This window comes from Zerene cesonia, chromosome 6, assembly GCF_012273895.1.
Source record: "Zerene cesonia ecotype Mississippi chromosome 6, Zerene_cesonia_1.1, whole genome shotgun sequence".
NCBI lineage: Eukaryota > Metazoa > Arthropoda > Insecta > Lepidoptera > Pieridae > Zerene > Zerene cesonia.
Window position 1 is genome coordinate 1,000,299 of NC_052107.1, and position 23,534 is coordinate 1,023,832.

At 33.6% G+C, this 23,534-nt stretch overlaps 1 protein-coding gene across 9 annotated transcripts; it reads left to right on the forward strand.

Annotated features, from left to right (window-relative positions):
• Nucleotides 1-7,556: 7,556 nt before the first annotated feature.
• Nucleotides 7,557-21,078, forward strand: LOC119840419 (flocculation protein FLO11-like). Of its 9 annotated transcripts, XM_038367019.1 has the most exons (21): nucleotides 7,557-7,641; nucleotides 10,092-10,120; nucleotides 10,419-10,467; nucleotides 10,859-10,893; nucleotides 11,173-11,215; nucleotides 11,689-11,723; nucleotides 12,809-12,857; nucleotides 13,323-13,357; nucleotides 13,607-13,643; nucleotides 14,001-14,032; nucleotides 14,515-14,563; nucleotides 15,030-15,061; nucleotides 15,546-15,594; nucleotides 16,432-16,463; nucleotides 16,773-16,821; nucleotides 17,269-17,303; nucleotides 17,526-17,574; nucleotides 18,049-18,083; nucleotides 18,485-18,533; nucleotides 19,352-19,383; nucleotides 20,714-21,078. In XM_038367019.1, the coding sequence occupies exons 1-21, from the start codon at nucleotides 7,600-7,602 to the stop codon at nucleotides 20,814-20,816; spliced, it is 900 nt and encodes a 299-aa protein (XP_038222947.1). In that variant the 5' UTR covers nucleotides 7,557-7,599; the 3' UTR covers nucleotides 20,817-21,078. The 9 variants fall into 9 exon arrangements, with proteins under 9 accessions (XP_038222947.1, XP_038222950.1, XP_038222948.1 ...); XM_038367022.1 differs by lacking the exons at nucleotides 18,049-18,083; nucleotides 18,485-18,533; XM_038367020.1 differs by lacking the exons at nucleotides 15,546-15,594; nucleotides 16,432-16,463.
• Nucleotides 21,079-23,534: the final 2,456 nt, after the last annotated feature.

Sequence of the window (23,534 nt, forward strand, 5' to 3'; positions counted from 1 at the left end):
TTATAGTAGAGTGAATTTTACAGCTGCTGTAGACATGGTATTGGCTATGACATTCAGATACGTTGAACGAATTTCGAAAAAAGACATGTTTTAATTACAGATTAATACATTGATTATTGTTTAAAATCACTAAAAACCAGTTATTCAGAAACATCAATTAGTATTAAATTGATGGAAATTTCACTCAATTAAAAGCACTCAATTAAAACTGTCGTTCTAAAGAACTAATAGTGTTTTTTGAAGTTTTGCGAATTATAATTAAGTAGATATAAGGTTGATATTAAATATCGCTTGCATTAAGTTAAACTTATATAGAAACGCTAGATAGTTTTTAAGAAACAGTTTTGTACGTCACCGATATTTCTATGGGCTAGGGCCAGATCACGATTTGCTGATAAAGTCGCTGATCATGTAATATCACTTTTTGAGGTATATTTATACAATAACTGGCTACTGGTTTTACTTTTTCTAACTATCATTCAAGTAGTACAAATACTTTCTATATACTTAGTGATTTATTGAGTACAATAATTCATTCTTATAACGAGTTCTAACTGGCGAAGTTTCATGTAATTTATGGTTTTCAGTGACAAGAAATCATCTTTAACTATTTTAGGATAATTAAAAATATTTATTTCTTCTGAGGTACCTTAGACCAATACAGGTCTAATTAATTTGTATTTAAAGTGAGATTACTGATACTCTATACAACAACAATTATAACAACGCAATATAAAAAAATATTGGGGGTTAATTACAACATAAGCAATCCAAATTACAATTTGACGATTTAAGCGTAACCTTAGAGAATTATCATTATTTTTCAATTTCCTGCGGCTCCTGTGAGCACACCCACCAATATTAACTGCTCATACTTTCTGAAGGTCCTCCCCTTCCCTTCCCTTATAATAATCTGATGCACTCGAGCAAATCCCACAATCCCTTCTTGGCCTCCCCTAGATCGCCTTACGTTTTACGATACTATGTGGAACTTTTGGAAATCAGTTTAAAGCGGTTTTAACGCAAAATTTTGAAAATATCTATTGACTTCCATGTTATTTATTTATTTATTTAGATATTTATTAAGAACGTGTCGTTTTTGTATATATCTTGTAAATTGCCACTTGTTGATAGTTCTATTGTTAATTTTTATTCTTTTAAATATTGCTTAGAGTGAAATGTAATTCAAAATTTGTTACCCAAATAAAGATCTTTAATTGTAAACATATTTTGTTGTGTTTTTATCCTTTTTGTCTCTATAGCTTTACAGATATTCCCTAAAAAATGTTTGCTTCTGAAGTGTGGAAATATGTCCTGAAACCACTGTGAATTACCCATTTTCTCGATGACCACGTCTAACCTAGTTTAAGGAATCAAGCGTTTGGTCTTTGATGTATTAACACGTAGTGTATGTGGATATAAAAATCAAAATGTAAAAAGCGTATCTAAATAGTCAACGTTTGTCTACTGGAATGTTTTGATATCTATAGTTATTATAACTCCGAAAGTGTGTTGGTTTGTTTGTCTTTCATTCACCTCGCAGGAGAGCGATTTTATGATATGATTTATTTGTCTGGCGATAGTTTGGAGGCTAGAGACTGACATAGGCTACTTTTTACCATTGTGCTACATCTTATTATCATGAGAAGATTCATTATGTGTATTCAAATTACTTCAAATTTTTCGATACTGGGCGGTGTATAAAAAAATGTGAAGTGGTACATACCACTTAACGGCGGTTTCCTTTGACCATGCGGTCGCAATAACTAGTGCACTTATTAAAATCAATGCGTTCAAACAAACAAAGAAACAACCAAGAAACCATACACACAAATAAACAATCACTTCAGCCTCATAATATTGGTATAGTTTAAACTACAAAAGATTGTACCTTCCAAAAAATTTAAGGCAATCATATAGTTCAGAAATATTATACGTTTATTTCATAACGCATACAAATGGTTTTATTACTATTCCTGTTACTAAAAAACGAGTAAATGCATTGAATAATTCATTCACAATTATTTTAAGTACTCACAATATATTGTTATACTAGCTGCGCCCCGCGGTTTCACCCACGTAAGTCCGTATGCCGTAAGAATATCGGGACAAAAAGTTGCCTATATGTTATTCCAGTTATCCAGCTGATACCAAATTTCCTTGCAATCGGTTCAGTAGTTTTTGCGTGAAAGAGCAACAAACGCACACACATCCTTACAAACTTTCGCATTTATAATATTAATAGGAAGTAGGATTGATACTTATCCGCTCTTTAGAAGGTCCAATTTGTTAAAAACTTATATAAAAGAAATATTAGTACGTAACTATGTATTTGCTTCTTATAGTATATCGAAATATAAATTTTAAAAAGTTGAGAGCCATTGTTATTTGAATGAATTTTGCCTAACTTTTATTATTAGGATAGAAGATTTTATCAAGCTATCTAATTCGTCTTCATATCATCATCATGATCTTAATATGATCATGTCAGCTCTAAATTTAATAAGAATTACGACTTGCAGATAGTTGTAATTTTTTGTTTAGTATCAATTAATATAAACAGGTTTTAAATCAAGGTTTTAAACAAACGTCCATATTTTCCTGTCCATAGTGCAGGACTCGAAACAGTATACCCAGGATACTTTAGTTAACAATATTATTCTAGTATTGACACCAACTATGACGCCCAATCATTGCAACACTTTCTTAGTTCAATTACTTATATTGCGACTCAAAGTAGCACATTCCAATTTGCCCTTTTTATCACTCACGAGCGGAACTCACTATCTTACTAACTACCCTCTCTTTCATTGAAACTTCCGGCAACTACCCTTCGCTTTTTTACACCCCACTCTTTTCAATTCATCAGGTTGCCAATGCAATAAATGCTGTTTTATATCATTGTATCATAAAATATATTTCTATAGCTTGCTGTTTTTTCCTATTGGGTATAAAATGTAAATCGGAATATTATCAAATTGGGAAGTACATGCATTATTCAACAATGAAAAATAATAATTGGGAACGAGGAAAAATAATTTTAATTGATAAGCTCGCTCGATCCATGTATTTATACTTTTTAATTAGGTTTATTAGAACGCACAATTGAAATAATTATATCATCAAAATCCAGTGGTATTTTATATTAAATCAAATATCTCTAGTCTATGAAGCATTTCTCAATAAATTTATCAGCGATCTTTTTAGGCTATAATAGAGGATAAAAAATCTAAATAAAGAAAATACTCATAACTTAATTTTATATAAAAACAATCTGTATTTAATGTTCGTGTATTTTAAAATATTTAAGAAAAGCATTCTGGAGAAATAATGTAATTTATTCAATGAATCAGATAGCGATTACAAAAGAGTTTTCATAGAAATTAGTTTGGCGAAGGAAAATAATAAGTTAATCGGAACGAAATAAATTAGAAGTAAGTGTCTGAATCTAGGAACTGCAGCTGATTCTTTGTATAAAGCAAACTATTGCCCGCAGCTTCACCCGCGCGGTCTTAATAAATTTTTATGGTACAAACATTCATCCCCTATTTTATCCCCTTGGGGGTATAATTTATCTTAATCCTTTCTTAGCAGATACCTACGTCATAACATCTATCTGATTGTCAAATTTCAGCCTGATCCGTCCAGTGGTTTGGGCTGTGCGTTGATAGAGCACTATGTCACCTTTGAGCCGGTTGTTCGCTTGAAGGTAAACGATCACCACCGCCCATGAACATTTGCAGAGGTATGCGAATGAACTGCTCGCTTTATAGTAATGGGTAAAGAAAGGATTGGTGAAGGGAATAAAGGAATGGATTGTATGGAAACGTATGATGAGGAGGAAAGATAATAGATAGTTAAACTTTTCGATCCGCAACTTGTAGCTGCAGGTAGCTTTGGCGCGTTAAATTCAGAGTAGTTTAATAGATGATATTATTCCTATAAACCCCTCTCTTTAATCTATCTAAAAAGACCATCAAAACATACATATGTAAGTGGTGTCTCTACCGCGCGGGAAGCGACTTTGCTTTATACTATGAACTGACCAGCCCGAACCAGAATTTTTGTATAGATGAATTATAAAATTTTGCATTAAGGATAAAATATAATAATGTTGCACGTGTCAGGGCTATCTATGTATGTTTACAAGCTTTCTGTTGCAAATCTATAGTACAAAATATTAATGCATAAATATTTATCCCTGTTTAGAATAAATTAAAGAGGAAAAAATATATGTAACAATTTATATGAACTACATTCAATTACAATTGCTGTAAACTATAATAAGTACTTACTGTTTTCATTCTCAGCTATTTAATGCGACATGTTTTAAAATTTCTGTGATTTACCTGTTTAATTTTATATAGAGTTATGGTTCGAATTATACAAAAATGTTCTTTCTTCTGTAGGACATTTTATTGAAAACATTTTTATTTAGGAGTTTTGTGTTGTTGGGGACATAAATATAGTATAAATAAATGATATTTAAACGATGCAATCAATTCAATTGTCTATTTGATGCTGCTTCATTGCTAGATGTCCCTTAGACTTGGACGCAGAGGTTCTAAAGTTTTTGCGAATGCGCTTTTAAGGGGAAAGGGTTAACGAAAGGATTGATGACTGGGAAAATAGAATGGACTGGGAAGTGTGTGGAAAATGAAACAGGCCTCCGGCTCCCCCACTCTTCGTACGCATGTTGGGGTTTATTTTTTACGATACCAGTATACGATAGCATGTTACGTTTTCTGTGGGGATGTTTCATCATGATGTTTTGTGGAGTCTTTCATAACTTTGCTTCTGAGCATTACAAAACAAGTTCAGGAAGGAAAATTTATTAGTATTAAAATTAATTTAATACTACTACTACTAATTAATTTTAGTGCATCATTAAAAAAACATAATCCAATAGTATTCGAGTGAGATTATTTTAATGACACAACAGGAAACTTTAATAATTTTTATGTACAGCTGTCAGATAAATTCGTATCGATATTTGTATCGGTTGGTTGCCTGAATGAGACTCTGGGTATGAAAAATAGGTGTTGGCCGATTCAGAGACCTACCCGATATACAAAAATTTCATGAGAATTGGTTCAGCCGTTTCGGAGGAGTAAGATAACTGACATTGTGACACGAGAATTTTATGTATATAGAGATAATAAAACAGTAAAACAAACTGTGTTTGTACATTGAACACATTAAAAGAATGATAATTGAAGGAGGTATAAAACAGTAAAGTTTGTTTGTACACGTTGTTTATCCTATCGTCGTCTTAAGCAAGATTGTTCAGTCTGATGGGTATTTGATTTTGACTTCTATAAAATAGACCATTTGAAAGTACCGATCTGGAACTCCATGAGTCTAGCTACCTACACCTTCACCATAACATTTATTTTGCTTCATTTCCTTAATTAAGCCTTTTCCATTTATATTCGTGGCATGGTAGACTTACCGGCCTCATCAAAAATCATCAAAAAATGTGTATAAAACATCGGCCTTATTGAAGCTATTTCTAGCTATTTCATTTTAAATTACGAACATGGAATATGTAATCATTTGAATTCTTTATTTAGGTAAAAAAGTGTCAAAAATGTTGACAGTTTGGGTTTTAAATTTTTCTTAGACTTCAGATTTCTGTTCACAGGAAATCACTAGCAGACTCTGTATACCCAATACCGAGTACATAATTGTATATAAGAGTAAAAAAAAGCATAAAGAACTTAATAGCATTTTCAAGTAAAAAGTTAAGAGGTAGGAAACAGAAAAATACACTTGATTTAGAACCTACTCCTTTTTTGAAATCGATTGAAAAATAAATTTAACACATATACGAAATATATGAACAATGCAGTTTGTAACATTTAAGCAGGGCTGGGAAAAACACATGCGTTGTTTTGATTCAAATACTATTTATAAAATACAGTATTGCAAGTAATACAAATACAAAAACATAAGACGATCAATCAGTAAAAACAGAGTTTTGGTAATTCCTTCTGTGTTCTCACGACCTTGACGAATAGCGCGGGAGGACGGGATACAGTGGAGTTTAGTCGGTATGTCCATTGCCTTAGCAATAGGAGTCCGACATAGCCCATGGCTTTTCCACAGGCAGTGGGCATGCATGAGCTTTCTCCACTTAAAAAACAAAGTATTTCATTCGCGAGTACTAGATATTTAAATGTACTGTCAGACAGCCCGTGTTGGGGAGTGAATAAAATCTGCTATAGAAATCTACCCTTTTTAATTCTTTAATGTAAAAATATACTTTGAAACCTCAAGTAGATACTGGAAAACCTAATTATAAATTACATCTCGAGGAAGTAATTGATAGACGCCAATATCTATATTTAAGGAAATAAGCATACATGAGAACCTGTATTTATAGAAATAATTTATATTTATCTATCTAAATATGTATAACTCAAAAGTGAGTTGCTGATTTAGTGATCTACCAACACACAGCCCAAACCACCGGACGGATCGGGCTGAAATTTGGCATGCAGATAGATGGTATGATGTAGCTATCTGCTAAAAAAGAATTGTGATAAATTCTGTCCCCAAGGGGATAAAAAAGGGGATGAAAGTTTATACCATGAAATTCTATTAAGACCGCTCGAGCGAAGATCCGGGCAATAGCAAGTATGTATTTTTTGCTTGCATAAATAAAAACTAAATAAATCACCCAATCAAAGGACGTAACAATATTACATACGTACAATATTATACACGGAAAAACGTAGTCATGGAGAATCAGTATGAAGTTATAAAAAATTTTGTGTCGATCGTATGTTAATACGGATACCCGTTACCATAAAATAATACAAGGAAACCTCTGAAAAAAAGTAATTAGGGTCCACAATAAATTCTTTCTTATAAAATATATTGTTGCTGGCATCAACTTGTATCATTCATATCCTTATTAATAATCTAATTGTGTTTTTAGTTTGTGGTTTTTACCTTTCTTTCACGTCGCTACGGAGCGATTTCTCTATATGATTTTAGTGTCTGTAGATGACTAGGTGGCTAGAGTGAAACATACAACTTTTTACCGAGGAGTAACATGCCATTGGAATATCCAATATAATGTCTTGTAATTATTCCGTAATTTAAAAATCTCGATGGATGGTTATTTCTTACCCCTTAAAAGAGCAACGCATTCGCAGAGGCACTACCTCTACAAATGTTCCTGGGCGGTGGTGATCGCTTACGATCGGGCGAACCATACGCTCAGTTGTCTGCTATGAAATAAGAAAAAAAAAGAACTGTCAACACATAAAAATAATAATTTCAATCTGTTGAAAGCCTGTTTAAATAACAAAATATTTTTAACAACAATCGATCAATAAATAATAAAATATTTTTAAAATATTCACTACTATAAATGTACAAGTAAATAAAAACGTTTCTTAAAATAAGAAAAGTTCTTTTCGCCTAAGTTAATTACGAAAAACTGCCCAAATTAAGGATTTATGTATTTTGCAATCCGCAACAAGCACACAAGGATAACTGTAATTAAAAATATAAATGAAATCACAAACGATATTTTTGCCATAAGTAGTCCAAACTCTGGTAGAGCAACATCCCTGGACTTTACGCAAAATGTGGTCGTTAAAAATAGTGGTGCTGACAGCCTTTATAGTGGTAAGTTCTTACGTTAGAATCTTATCATTCATTCCTTGTTAAAATCCTTCAGTTTCGACGATACTGCAATAAATATAATTTTTTACAAATACACCTGTGTTAAATTAAATTTTGTCCCTATTTTAATTATTGAAAAACGCAAGTATACATTTCTCATTGAACGAAAAGTTAAGTAGTGAGTTATAAAATTTTTAATTTAATATTGAATTAGGACTCTAGTTTTTTAGTTTAGATTATCACTTAATCCCTTAGGGTTTTTTCCAAGTTCTTCTAGTAATAAAACCTGAATAATAAAATATTATGATTGGATTGTAAAATTTTCATATATGAAGTGAAAATTAATTTCACCATAATTTTTTGTTGATTTATAAGATATGCGATATTGTGGATAGAACAAACCTTTATTAGTTTAAGGGGAAATCGGTAAATTACTATCTTCATTATTCTATGCTAATTTTAATCAGTACACTTATACTTTACAGTACACTTATTTTTAGATGATAAAAATGTTTAAAAAGAAAAAATTTCGTCTGATTAAAAAGTTTTATCGTAAATAATACCTTTAATATGAAATATTTGTATGAGACTGTAATAAATTCTTTATTAATTAGGTTAAGACCTAACTGCAAATGAGTAACAGCATATTTCTGAAAATGTGATTTCCCTATTGCATTGTTAAATGTGTCTTGTGATATCATGTTTATTTAATACTGCTATTTGCACGCGCTTTCGCAAGTATGAACTTCACGTAACCCATAATTTACATTATTTTAAAATTTTACTAAAAAACGATTTCATGTCTCTTTCATCATTTGTTACCTAATTTTGCTGTCTTTTATCTATACTTAATATTAATCTTGATGTGTTAAATCTGTAGACTATGTATATAGTTATATTTTATATGTATTATATGTATTTTATAGTGATATTTCATTTTTGTTCAGCTATTTAAATTAATTATAAATATGTTTATATATACTTATATCTTAATTATGTATGTATGTGTGTATGTTTGTATGTATGTATATAATATGTATATATTTTAATACCATCTTCAAATTATTTTCTTAATTGCCTTATTTTTGACCACCTACTATTTTATATTTCTTTTTTTTCCTGTTACTTTAAGGGTTGCCTGGTAGCCTCGCTACCTAGCGATATTGTCGCCTTTTGCTTAATTAATGTAGTTCAGTTTTTCTTTCCTTTTTTATAAGCAATAAAGAATTTCATAACCAAGCTAGTTTTTCACAACCTTCAGGAGAGGTTTTTTGTGACAAAAAGTTCACCGTACCGTTTTCCTGGGTCCATGCGGTCTGTAGCAAAAATTTTCAACAAGACTGATAGTTATTTTTTTATTATTAATTAGAGGGGGGATTGCGGAATAATAACGTAAAATATAGCTTTAATATCCCCGGAATCCTTATAGAAGGCCTGTGTCCCTGCAGTGGGAACATATATGTGCTAAAGAAGATAAACGAAGTTATGTATTTTCTACATAAGTTTTTACAATATTGGCCTACTTTTCCGCCCCCGGCTTTGTTCGTTAGTTTTTAAAGTAATTACGAAAAGTCGTCCTCGAAGTTTCCTTTTTTCTGTAGCTTTCAAGTGCATACATATACTTTTTTGTAAAAATGTAAATACTAATTTAATTGCGTATATTATTAACGTAATTAATGTAATGATTCTGACTTACTTAAAATGTTTGTACATGTACCTTTGAGGATAAAAAAATCATTACTCAATCTGAATCCATTACAGTCTTTCTTTTAGATCGTAACTTGTGTCTTGAACTATATCCATAACAATATTCTTCTAGAGCCTTACGGTTTAAAGGCGTAAGCTAGATGGGCTTAGAAAAGTATGTTACTAATCCTAGTAGTTTGGACTATCATCGTCATCAGCCCATATATGTTCCCACTGCTGGGACACAGGCTTCCTATGAGGGTTCAGGCCATAATCCACCACGCTGGCCAAGTGCGGGTTGGCAGATGTCACATTTCGTCGAACTTTTGATTCTTGGACATGCCGGTTACCTCACGATGTTTTCCTTCACCGTTTTGCATAGCATTGGTGATATTATGCACATGTGCAGATAAATTGAAAAATCAATTTATTTCCTGCACGCTCGCCCGGTCTCGAACCCCGACTTATCGATTTTGAAATCCGCGGTTCTCACCACTGAGCCACCATTGCTTTTAAGTAGTTTGGACTATGCGTTGATATATAAGTCAAAACAAAGCAAAGTATCACGCGTATCATTCAAAATGCGTGAAGTGTGATTAACCACTGATCTAAGAATCAATTAACGAATTACTGATGAAGTAACAGATAGGCAAATTGGCTTTTTGAATTGTACAGCATACAATATTTGTAATTTTAACTGATAGATATGATAAATATTACACACCCAGATGTTATGAATGTGGCTACAAGTATTATATTTGTTTCAGGCTCAGGGACACGGGAGACCCAACAACCAGTAAGTAAAAATTAAACTAAGTGCAAAAGGAACAGAATGTAATAAAAATTAAGTTGTTGTGCAGCAAAAGCGTGAGCCTGTAATTTTAGCTGATGGAGAAATCCGGTTTTTAAGTTGAGCTCACAGAAATGAATTTGAGTCGTACCAAACTCTTAAATATTGCAATCGGATCAGGAGTTTTTGCGTGAAAGAGCAACAAACACATACACATCCTTACAAACTTTCGCATTTATAATATTAGTAGGATGTTCAAATCAAAAACCATTTGAAATTTGCTGATTGATACATTCTATTACAGGCCGCCAGCACCTACACCCTCCACTACTAGTAGTCCTCCAGCTACTCCGGTAAGTTAATTTTCAGCATTACTAAATATGTGCGCTTATATTCTATTTCGTGTTTTGATCATTTCCGGTATAGATTCTTTGCAATTTTGGGTTCAATAGTTGGTGCAGAATGAAAAAATTAAACAAAACCCAGAATAGTCATGGTCTAAAACCCATTATGAGCTCAAAGACGGCACATGGAACCCTTCCTGTTTGTGAAAATTGGTACTTTCTACGTATGAGATGCTTCTTGATCATCTCTATAGATGGCGTGGGGTATTTCTCAGGCAAATGAAACCGAAAGGGTAGAATAAATTCGATTGCAAAGAACAAAGTCTAGGGATCCATTAAACCATAACTTTTTGTGCAAATTTTAATTTTCAAGGTTTTTAATGACATGTTTACGTTTCAGACCCAACCCGGTGCTAGTGGCAACGGAGCAAATAGGTAAGTTACCGAAATCTTGTAGTTGTATGAAAATTTTGAAACCACGTATAGACAGAGAGTCTCGGTTCGTCATCCGATCGAGATGATTGCGTTCTCCGTAATAAGTTGCGTACTGTGCTGAGTCATACCGTACTTACTGTCATTACTGTACGGCCCAAACACGCGGCCCGTGACCTAGAGAGATTTTTTTTATATGTCAAAGCGGGAAATAGATATTGTATAATAAATTTTCAAATCAAAAACTATTTCAAATGAACTGATTGATAAATTTTATTACAGGACGCCACCACCTACACCCTCCACTACTCCTACAGCTGCTCCGGTAAGTTGATTTTCAACTGTTAAAGTATGTGCCCGCGCAGTTTTGAGCAATATCATATTGCATAGAGCAGTAGATTGACATAGAAAGAAAAAATTCTAAAGACAATATTTTATTTTGTGTTTTGGTAGTTTATGATATAGTTCCTTTGCAATTCTGGGTTCGATAGTTGGCGCAATATAATAAATTTAATAAAACCCAGGATGGTCATGGTCTGGCAATACATTGAAGGCTTATTACCAAAAATCCATTACGAGCTTATAGAAGGCACGTAGAACTATGCCTCTTTGTGAAATTGTCTAGTTACTACATAGTGGCTGTTTTTTTAAATACAGTTCACAATTTCTATATGAAATGAACTTTTAACTATCAAAACATAAGAAAGGAACTTCAGAGATCCATTTGAACACAAATCTTTGTTTCTCTTAAATCAAAAGCAATTTTTGACGGATGTTAATTACATGTTTTCGTTTCAGACTCAACCTGGTCATAATGGCAATGGAACAACTGTGTAAGTTACCAAAATCTTGTAGTTAAATGAAAATTTTGAAACCATGTCATCACCCGATTGAGATAATTGCGTTCTTCATAATAAGTTGCGTACTGTACTGAGTCATACTGTATTTACTGTCATTACTGTACGGTACAAACACGCGGCCCGTGAGCTAGAGGGATTTTTTATGTCATAGCTGGCAACTGACCTAGTGGTTCGCCTGATGGTAAACTATCACCACCGCTCTTGAGCCGCAGAGGCTCAGACGTCTGCGATTGCGCTGCCCGCTTATAAGGGGTAAGGGATAAGGAATGGTATGGTGACTGGAAAGACGGAATGGTCTGGGAAGGTACAGGAAAATTAAACGGGCCTTCGGTTTCCCCATCACCGTACGAAACACAAAGCATGCTATTATTTCATGCCAGTTTTCTGTGGGGATGCGGTACTTCCCCGGTGCGAGCTGGCCCGATTCGTACTGAAGCATGCTCGACTTCCATATACAACTTTATTTTATCAATTACAATTTTATCAACCAACAAATGCAATTACTACGAACATTAGGATTAATTGATATTTATTTGTTAAGTAAATAAGATTTAATTTTCCATTTGTATATATTTCATATTTAGCCAGTCAATATCAGACTGGAGAATAATGAAATAAAAGTAATAATTATAATAGTATGTTATGTTATGGCACAGTTGAGTGTGTTCTCAGCACAATGATAGCTGCGGTCATTTGGTGAAACTTTCTTCAAACAAGATATCTGACATTTCCTCTCTATTGGTTTTGTGCTCTATGTTAATCAATGATGTCTTTCCATTTTTGCAATAGTGGATGATACCGTTGATGCTGCACATCTTTTTGTCGTGACGTGATGCTTGAGCCAATAATTACATCTTCTCGATGAATGGGCTTCAAAAAACATATTTTCAACTCGAATGATTCGAAATAGTTTCCGCGATCGGTTTGCAAAAACAAAGAACAAAACAAACTCTTCTTTAGTTTCGTATTACCACAATAATATATTTGAAACATTTAGGTAGTTATAATAAATTTTCTATTAAAAAGCACTTCAAATTAACTGATACATTCTATTACAGGACGCCAGCACCTACACCCTCCACTACTAGTAGTCCTCCAGCTACTCCGGTAAGTTGATTTTCGAAGATAAAAATATGTACCCACGAAGTTTTGAGCACTCAAATATTGCCATACAGAAGTGAATTGACATAGAGGGAAAAACACTTAATCCAATATTCTATTTCATGTGTAAATTGTTTCTGATATAATTTCTTCGCCATTCTGAGTTCGATAGTTGGTACAGTATAAAAAAAATCATAAAACACAGGATGGTCTGGGATACATTGAAGGCTTATTACCAAAAATCCATACCAATCCATAAAGGGCACGTAGAACTCTGCATCTTTGTGAAATTGGCTACTTACTACATAGTGGCTGTCTTTTCAAATATAGTTCACAGTTTCCATATGAAATGAACTTTTGACTATCAAAACATAGGAAAGGAACTTCAGAGATCCATTAGAATTCAAATCTGTGTTTCACTTAAAGCAAAAGCAATTTTTGACGGATGTTAATTACATGTTTTCGTTTCAGACTCAACCTGGTAATAGTGGTAATGGAGCAAGTGGGTAAGTTACCAAAACTTTGTAGTTGTATGATAATTTTGAAAATCACGTATAGACAGAGTCCGATCGAGGTGAACGCGTTCTCCGTAATAAGCTGCGTTCTGTACGGAGTCATAACAATTTATAGAATCACAAGAAAAAAACAAATAAGCATAATCTAAATTGATTTCTATTTATAAAACTTTAGGCACTTATAATAAATTTTAAATAAAAAAGCACTTCATATCAGCTGATTGATACATTTAATTACAGGACACCACCACCTACAACTGCCAGTCCAGTTACACCGGTAAGTTGTTTTTCGACATTAAAAGGATGCGCCAACGCAGTTTAGAGCAATCAAATATTGCCATAGAGAAGTAAATTGAAATGGAACACATGAAACTCTTCTTATTTGTGAAATAAGGCACATTAAACCAAAACACTAGAATAAGGCTAGGCGTTGCTACCGTTTGGCAAAAAAGACGAAAGATCAAATCCCGCCTTGTGATCAATAAGTTCTGACTATCAAAATATAGGAAAGGACAAAATCCAGGCATCCAATAGACCACACATCTGTGTTTCTGTTAAGCAAAAACTAATTATACCATAATTTTTTCGCGGAGATTTTATTTTTCACGGTTTTAATGACATGTTTACGTTTCAGACCCAACCCGGTGCTAGTGGCGGAGCAAGTGGGTAAGTTACCGAAATCTTGTAGGTGTACGAAAATTTTGTAACCACGTATAGACAGAGTCTCGGTTCGTCAGCCGATCGAGATGAATGCGTTCTCCGTAATAAGTTGCGTACTGTACCGAGTCATACTGTACTTACCGTCATTACTGTACGGCCTAAACACGCGGCCCGTGAGCTAGAGGGATTTTATCAACTATCAAATACAATCACTGCAAAGAATTGGATTAATTGATTATTATTTGTAAAGAGGATGCTTGAACCAATAATTACATCTTCTCGATGAATGGGCTTTATATTATGCAAAAAATATATTTTCGATTCAAACGATTTAAAATAGTTCCCGCGATCGCTTGATAAAAACAAAGAACAAAACAAACTCTTCTTTAGTTTCGTATTACTACAATAATAAATTTGAAACATTTAGGTAGTAATAATAAATTTTCTATTAAAAAGCACTTCAAATTAACTGACACATTCTATTATAGGACGCCAGCACCTACACCCTCCACTACTAGTAGTCCTCCAGCTACTCCGGTAAGTTGATTTTCGAAGATAAAAATATGTACCCACGAAGTTTTGAGCACTCAAATATTGCCATACAGAAGTGAATTGACATAGAGAGAAAAACACTTAATCCAATATTCTATTTCATGTGTAAATTGTTTCTGATATAATTTCTTCGCCATTCTGAGTTCGATAGTTGGTACAGTATAAAAAAATTCATAAAACACAGGATGGTCTGGAATACATTGAAGGCTTATTACCAAAAATCCATTACGAGCTAATAAAGGGCACGTAGAACTCTGCATCTTTGTGACATTGGCTACTTACTTCAAATGGCTGTCTTTTCAAATACAGTTCACAATTTCCATATGAAATGAACTTTTTACTATCAAAACATAGGAAAGGAACTTCAGAGATCCATTAGAATATAAATCTGCGTTTCACCTAAAGCAAAAGTAATTTTTGACGGATGTTATTTTATATGTTTTCGTTTCAGACCCAACCCGGTGCTAGTGGCGGAGCAAGTGGGTAAGTTACCGAAATCTTGTAGTTGTATGAAAATTTTGAAACCACGTATAGACAGAGAGCCTCGGTTCGTCACCCGATCGAGATGAATGCGTTCTCCGTAATAAGTTGCGTACTGTACCGAGTCATACTGTACTTACCGTCATTACTGTACGGCCTAAACACGCGGCCCGTGAGCTAGAGGGATTTTATCAACTATCAAATACAATTACTGCAATGAATTGGATTAATTGATTATTATTTGTAAAGAGGATGCTTGAACCAATAATTACATCTTCTCGATGAATGGGCTTTATATTATGCAAAAAATATATTTTCGATTCAAACGATTTAAAATAGTTCTCGCGATCGCTTCATAAAAATAAAGAACAAAACAAACTCTTCTTTAGTTTCGTATTACCACAATAAAAAATTTGAATCATTTAGGTAGTTATAATTAATTTTCTTTTAAAAAGCACTTCAAATTAACTGATACATTCTATTACAGGACGCCAGCACCTACACCCTCCACTACTAGTAGTCCTACAGCTGCTCCGGTAAGTTGTTTTTCATCATTAAAAGTATGTATCTGTCACCGGAAAATAACAAGACCCGTAAGTTTATCAATTTACTAGGAAGTTTATAAACTTTCGTAGGATTCTAAACGGGAGATAAATCGTATTATTTAACATCTACATTTTCGTAAATTTATCAATTACCGACAACGCACGGTCAATTTATAAAGTATCGCATTTCTACTCGTAAGATTCTACATGGTTCGACCAATCAAAGCTAACCGGTTTGTTTATGAGAAATTTTGAAAGAATAGAAAAAATTTTATCACGAGGCAGGATTATGTTCCGTGGCGAACAATGGTGGCCGCGAGGAAGGAGAAGTGACATGTGACAGTCAACCAATCAGATCGCGCGTAGCGTTTGGTTATTGCTTACTTATTATTTTACGAGTGATTGCAGTAAGTTTATCAATTTACGAAAATGTAGACGTAAAATAATACAATTTATCTCCTGTTTAGAATCCTACGAAAGTTTATAAGCTTCCTAGTAAATTGATAAACTTACGGATCTTGTTATTTTCCGGTGACATCCACGCAGTTTTGAGCAATAAAGCATTGTCATAGAGAAGTAGACTGAAATGGAACACATGGAACTCATCTTATTTATGAAATGAGGAGGGGAATTTATGCATAGTGTTTGTTTTTCAAATATGATTCAATATTTACATATTAAATGAATTTTTGACTATCAAACTATAGGAAAGGCCAGGGATCCATTAGACCACAAACCTATGTTTCTTTTAATGAAAAACCAAGTGTACCATAATTTTTTCTCGGAGATTTTACTTTTCACGGTTTTAATTACATGTATACGTTTCAGACTCAACCCGGTGCTAGTGGCGGAGCAAGTGGGTAAGTTACCGAAATCTTGTAGTTGAATGAAAATTTTGAAACCACGTATAGACAGAGAGTCTCGGTTCGTCACCCGATCGAGATGAAAGCATTCTCCGTTATAAGTTGCGTACTGTACTGAGTCATACCGTACTTACCGAAATTTTGGAGTCATACGAAAAATTTTTTAATTGTATGTTTTCGTTTCAATCAACAGTTCCCGCAAATCGGTTTGTAAAATGAAACAACAAAACATACTTTAACACTCAAACTTTAACTAAATAACGAAAACAACTTTAAAATTAACTGATTACTGATATTCTATTACAGGACGCCACAACCTACACCCTCCAGTACTAGTATTCCTTCAGCTGCTCCGGTAAGTTGATTTTCAACTGTTAATGTATGTGCCCGCGCAGTTTTGAGCAATATCATATTGCATAGAGCAGTAGATTGGAATGAAACACATGGGACTCTTCCTATTTGTGAAATGATATATTTACTTCATAGTGGCTGTTTTTCAAATACAATAGTTAACAATTTTCTTATCTTATTAAATGAACCTTTGAAATTTTGAGTTTTATTGCATTGGAATGCTTTATAAAGAAGAATTTTTTAAAGAATGAGGGAGAGGCTAGGCATTGCTACGGTTTGGCAAAGACGTGGGTTCAAATCCCACATCGTGATCAGTAACTTTCGACTATCAAAATATAGGGATCCATTAGACCACAAATATATGTTTCTCTTAAAGAATAAAACCAATTGTACCATAATTTATCGTGCGCATTTTACTTTTCGCGGTTCTAATTACATGTTTACGTTTCAGACTCAATCCGGTGCTAGTGGCAACGGAACCAGTGTGTAAGTTACCTAAATCATGGAGTTGTACGAAAACTTTTTTATTGATATATTTTCGATTCGAACCAAGAGTTTCCGCGATCGGTTTGTAAAAACAAACTCTTATTCAGTTTCGTATTACAACTATAAAAAACCATAACTTTTTGTGCAGAAACTTTTAGGTGCTTTCAATAATTTTCAATTAAAAAGCACTTCAAATTAACTGATTGATACATTCTATTACAGGGCGCCATCAACTACACCCTTCAGTACTAGCATTCCTTCAGTTGCTCCAGTAAGTTAATTTTCATGATTAAAAGTTGATCCACGCAGTTTTGAGCAATGAAATATTGCCATAGAGAAGTAAATTGACATAGAAAGAAAAATTTCTGAAGACAATATAATTTTTTTGTGTTTTGATAGTTTCTGATATAGTTCCTTTGCAGTTCTGGGTTGGATAATTGGTGCAATATAAAAAAATGAATTGAAACCCAGGATGTTGTTGATTAGGTGTCTGCCATTGATCTTACGCCTCTCGAAATGTTCATGGGCGATGGCAGCACTTACCATCAGTTGACTCACCAGCTCCATTGCCGACTATGACATAAAAAACATAGTTATAGATCTTTTGACTTTTACATTATAGAAAATGACAATCTCAAGGGATCCATAAGACCACAAATCTGTTTCTCTTAAGCAAAAATCAATTGTACTATAATTTTTTGCAGATTTTACTTTTCACGATTTTAATTACATGCTTACGTTTCAGACTCAACCCGGTGCTAGTGCCAAAGCAACAAGTGTGTAAGTTAACAAAAGTCTTAAAGTTGTACGAAAATTTTTAAACCACGTATAGACAGAGAGTCTCGGTTCGTCACCCGATCGAGATGAATGCGTTCTCCGTAATAAGTTGCGTACTGTACTGAGTCATACCGTACTTACCGTCATTACTGTACGGCCGAAACACGTGAGCCCGTGAGCTATTGGGATTTTATATACGAAGAATGAATACAATCAATAAAAAAACCTGCAGCTAAATCTTAATTGATTTTTATTTGCTAAGAAAATATGATTTCATTTTGCTTTTGTTTTATTTCAGGATTTAGCTAAATCTGTATCGATTTTTATTTATATAGTTTATGGCACTTATTTAATTTTCAATTAATAAGCACTTCAAATTAACTGATTGATACATTCTATTACAGGGCGCCATCAACTACACCCTTCAGTACTAGCATTACTTCAGTTGCTCCAGTAAGTTGATTTTCATGATTAAAAGTTAACAAAATTGAAATGAACTTTTGGATTGAATATCAAATTATAGGAAAAGACAATATCCAGGGATCCATTAGACCATAAATCTATGTTTCTCTTATGCCTTCTTGATTGCAATTCTAGACATTGATTTATTTTAGTACTAGCTACGCTCGACGGTTCACCCGCACAAGTCCGTATCCGTAGGGATATTGGATGCCTATATGTTATTCCAGTTGTCCAGCTATCTTCGAGCCAAATTTCATTGCAATCGGTACAGTAGTTTTTGTGTGAAAGAGTAACAAACATACTTACAAACTTTCGCATTTATAATATTAGTAGGAGTAGGATAATTGATTAAAGTACAATAATTAGGAATACATAGGCTTTTTAGTAGTAGCTCATTCACTACAATAATTTAAAGATTTTACAATAAAAAGAGAACATAATTGTAAACATGCTTTACCATCAAGCAACATACTGGAAGAAAAAGCAAATAATGATGTTAGGGCATAGTCATTTTTTTATATAGGCATAGTTGTATGGCATACAGTTTGTGAGCTGGTGGATCGCCTGATGGTAAGGGCGCTAAGAAAAGACTGGGAAGGTTGAGGAAAAGAGTACGGGTCTCCGGCTCCCCTGTTCACCGCAGGCTACTTTTCACAACGAATTTCCGTGGGGGTGTGCTACTTCCCCAGTGTTAGCTGGCCCAATTCTTTCCGTATTGTGCTTCCGCATACCGAATATCATGACTGTTTATTTAATAGCTGTTTGTTACCATATTATTACGGTCTTACGTACGTTCTTTTTTATTTCAGGCTACAAGCACTGAGAGTTCAAGTCAAACAAAGTAAGTATATTATATAGCTTTATTTTGAACATTCGGTACACATCCAACATTATAAAATACTAGCTGCGCCCCGCTGTTTCACCCGCGTAAGTCCATATCCCGTAGGAATATCGGGATAAAAAGTTGCCTATGTATTATTTCAGTTGTCCAATTATCTACGTACCAAATTTCATTGCAATCGGTTCAGTAGTTTTTGCGTGAAAGAACAACAAACACACACACACATCCTTACAAACTTTCGCATTTATAATATCCTACTCATATTATATAAACATTTGTGGCTTTTTATGAAAATTTGTTGTTTTCACAAAAAAAAAAAACAAATGCTGGATCGATTTTAGACATTCTTTAACACTATTAGAAACCTGAAATTTCACTGAGTGACAGAGGTTATGTAAATGTTCCACGGGCGGAGCCAGGGTGAACAGCTAGTTTCTTATATTCTTTCCTAAATCCTATGTTCTAGTATTATTTAATTATCGTTACTGACTTTGAACATGCATAGACCGAAAAAAATTAAAACATACAACTTACTCCTTTAAAGATATCGATTCAATATAGTTAAGTTTTAATTAATGAGTGTGACCTGTTGAAAAATGGAAATAGAACTATTATTATTTGTCGATTCCTTATTGATAATATTACAGTAGCTATATATATACAGCGTGGCTTCGCCTGTGTGGTCGATGACAATTCCCAAATGATGTTCACCGCAGTTACAAGTAGCCTATGTCCCTATCTAGCCCCTTAACTATTGCACAGATTTATGAATAATGCCTAATGCCAAATCGCTTCGTTGCGACGTAAAGGAAAGATTAAAGACAAACAAGTGATTTGAAGCAGCCGATGTATTCTTAAGAAAATACAATAATCATTATCTGAGATGTTATCATGACATCTTAAAGCAGTACAAATTCCAGTGTGGAAAAATGTAGAGCTATATTAATATCTACAAATACAGTGTCATGATGTATTTTCCTAATGAACTCTTCACCAACTCAACCGATTTTGCTGAAATTTGGCATTTTATGTGTAATTTGGTCCGACTCAAGATATAGGATAGTTTTTATTTCGATTAATTATCCCTCTCTTCAGCGTTTCTCCGTCCACTGTTGGACATTGGCCTCTCCTAAGGCACGCCATACGTGCATATAATTATCCCAATAATTTATAATTAACAATAAATATAGCTAAAGCCACCGCAACGCGTGGCCAGCTATGCTAGTGTATGTAGATATCGTCTAGAACCATCATTCTCCCACTCCACACTTAGTTCTTCTTTTAGACATCACGATAACCCCTTATTTACTTTGAAATGATATATTTTTAGAGAGGAGAAGCGCATGAGTCCGCTGGCCATTACAGGCATAGTTATAGGTGCGATAGCGGGTGTCGCCGCCCTGGCTTGGATAGCATATAAGAAATTTGTGTGAGTTTAACAGTTCCAGTTGTATATAGCTTCAGCTAAATAAACTAAGGCTAGTACTATTCAACTTGTTGTAATTAGTCATGTAAATAAATCTTCCCTAAACTAATGTTGATGTAAATTGCGAGCTAATAGACTTATTGATTAAAATATGTTTACGATTTAACAAACACGACCTGCAATGTAATGCAACACTGTATCACACCCTACCTCATTTTTAGTACATTGTAACCCAAACAAACATTGTTTGAATAATAAATGAGTATTTTATAATGTTATTACTTCTACGTATAGATATTGGCTATTGTTTGGATATAGTTTGAATTGTTTTTGACGTGACAACGTCTTAAATTAGGTTGCGGCTCGGAGTCACTCATGAAAAAGTGTAACGCCCGGTAACGTTACGATGAGTCACCGAACTATGATCGGTCCGCCGCGCGCGCATCACTAGAGAATTAGGCGCATTGAATCGGCGCGTGCTTGTGTCTGTCTCTGTCTTTTTAGTAAACAAAATATATTTTCTATAGTTAAAATTTGTGCAATTCTTATTTTCATTCAATTCCTTGTTCCTATTGTGCAATTTAATAATATTCATATCAATAAATATTCTACCGAGAAAAAGACGTTGTCACGTAAAATCTTCGCCCGTAAAACCGACTTTACAGGCAACCATTTTTTTTATTTAAATATGTATAGACAATCCACGATTAAAGATTATGGTCAATAGCGTATAATTTATTAAGCTTGTTATTTTTAAGAACGAATTATGAAATACTCATACATTTTTTCAACACACAAACATCAACATAAAAAACAGTAAATCAGAAAAAAATAAATTAAGTGTAGCTAGCTGTGTTTCAAAGAAAGATACAACTCGGTCTAACTGAAGTACAACACTTCAGTACTGATTTTCTGTGACACTCTTCTGTCATCTGGATTGCCAGCTGCAGAACGCACACGTTTGATAATATGTTTTTCTTTTTATGATTATACTGTAATGTTTTGTATTTGTATACTGCATGTTATGATTTTCTTTTTACGTTTTTAATAATAAGGATAAATAAATAATCGCTCGTAAATAAATACTTAAGTACCTTCACCTATTCTCGATGTGTTTAAAGATGTTTATTTCAGAGCCAAATGTTAAATTGTAATCGAATGACAATAAATAAATGACGTTTTGAACATTTCACTTTTTTTTTAATCTGTACATAAAATATTATTCTGTTTCTTTGTTTTTGCTAAAACTCCGTAGAATAGAATGGCTGGACCGGTGTGGCTCATTTTGATTTTGGAACATTTCTGAAACAAAAAATTAGATGTATTGAATACTAGCTTTCCGTCCGCGGTTTCACCCGCGTGGAATTCGGTTATATTGCTTTCATCCCCAATTTCAATCCCTTCTACCATTTTTTCGCGATAAAAAGTATCCTATGTCCTTTCCCAAGGTCAGTTCTATCTTCATACCAAATTTCATCACAATCGGTTCAGTGGTTTAGGCGTGAAAGCGTAACAGACAGACAGACAGACAGAGTTACTTTCGCATTTATAATATTAGTGGGGATTTAATATAAATTTTAAATTACGGTTTAATGCCATCTAGGGAGAAAATGTTGAAACATATGCTGCCTGTGAGAAATGCAAAAATAACCAGTTATATTAGTTCATTGCAACTTGTACAGATGGCGCTTTGCGAAATGAATGCACTTAAATCAAATTTTGTAAAACAATAATATCAAACTAGCCACGTTGGTCCAAGTCGGTCATAAGTGTATATTATAAGACTAATAAACATATAATATTTAAGAAAGGAAATACCAACAAAGTATATAGATTGGCAGAGTATTACGTAATAAACTTGTTAATTTTTTATGAAAAAAGAATAGAGGTGTTAGTCAACATGACTTTAGAGAGTGAGTTTTAAAGAGCAACTACAGAGTTTTTTACCTGTTGAAACTGCTTTCCGTAAATAAAGTCACTTTCCTAATTTCGACTATTCAAAAGTTTTTAAAAGAAGTCAAGATGAATGAGGATTCAGTTTGATTTTACTTTTAGATATGATTTCGGGAGACAACGTTTTGATAAAAGGGTATTAGAACTAGATCGTAGCTACCATGGTACTCCATTAAATGGAATTAAGACTAAAATAGCCATTCAAGGTTAGATTATGCTTTTTGTTCCTACTATATTTAGTGTATGTTTGGCGAATTTACAAATTTTATATGCTACTAACTGACCCGGATTACGCTGTTCTGCGTTACTTTTATTATATAGGGGTATGAAAAATAGATGTTGGCCTACACTGAGACCCACGCGATATGCACACATAATTTCATGAGAATCGGTCTAGCCGTTACGAAGGAGTGTGGTAACTAACATATATATGTTTATGGGGAAGATGTATAGAGATTTTTAATTTATTTATTTATTTATTTAAATAACATCGAGAAAACTAACCAAAATTCTTTTAGGAGTTCAAAAGTTGCAAAGAACATGCTTCGTAACACGAGTCGTATGGGATAATTTAGTATTTATTGCTATCCTTATTGGCGGATGGAATTTCAAAAATTACTTCCTGTACGATCGCCTGGTCTCGAACCTCTCACATTTCATTAATAAGTCCAAGCGCCACTGAACCACCACTCCCGTTGAAATAGATTAATTTTATTTGAAATTTCTTTCAAAGGACTCCATAGTCGACGGGCGGTACATAGCGCAGGCTCAA

Bases quoted from the DNA above. Each gene is read 5' to 3' on its own strand.
- LOC119840419 (XM_038367019.1), top strand. From the start codon at position 7,600: ATGTGGTCGTTAAAAATAGTGGTGCTGACAGCCTTTATAGTG. The intron at 10,468-10,858 runs GTAAGTTAATTT...TTTACGTTTCAG, and splicing joins GTAGTCCTCCAGCTACTCCG to ACCCAACCCGGTGCTAGTGG. The intron at 14,564-15,029 runs GTAAGTTGATTT...TTTTCGTTTCAG, and splicing joins GTAGTCCTCCAGCTACTCCG to ACCCAACCCGGTGCTAGTGG.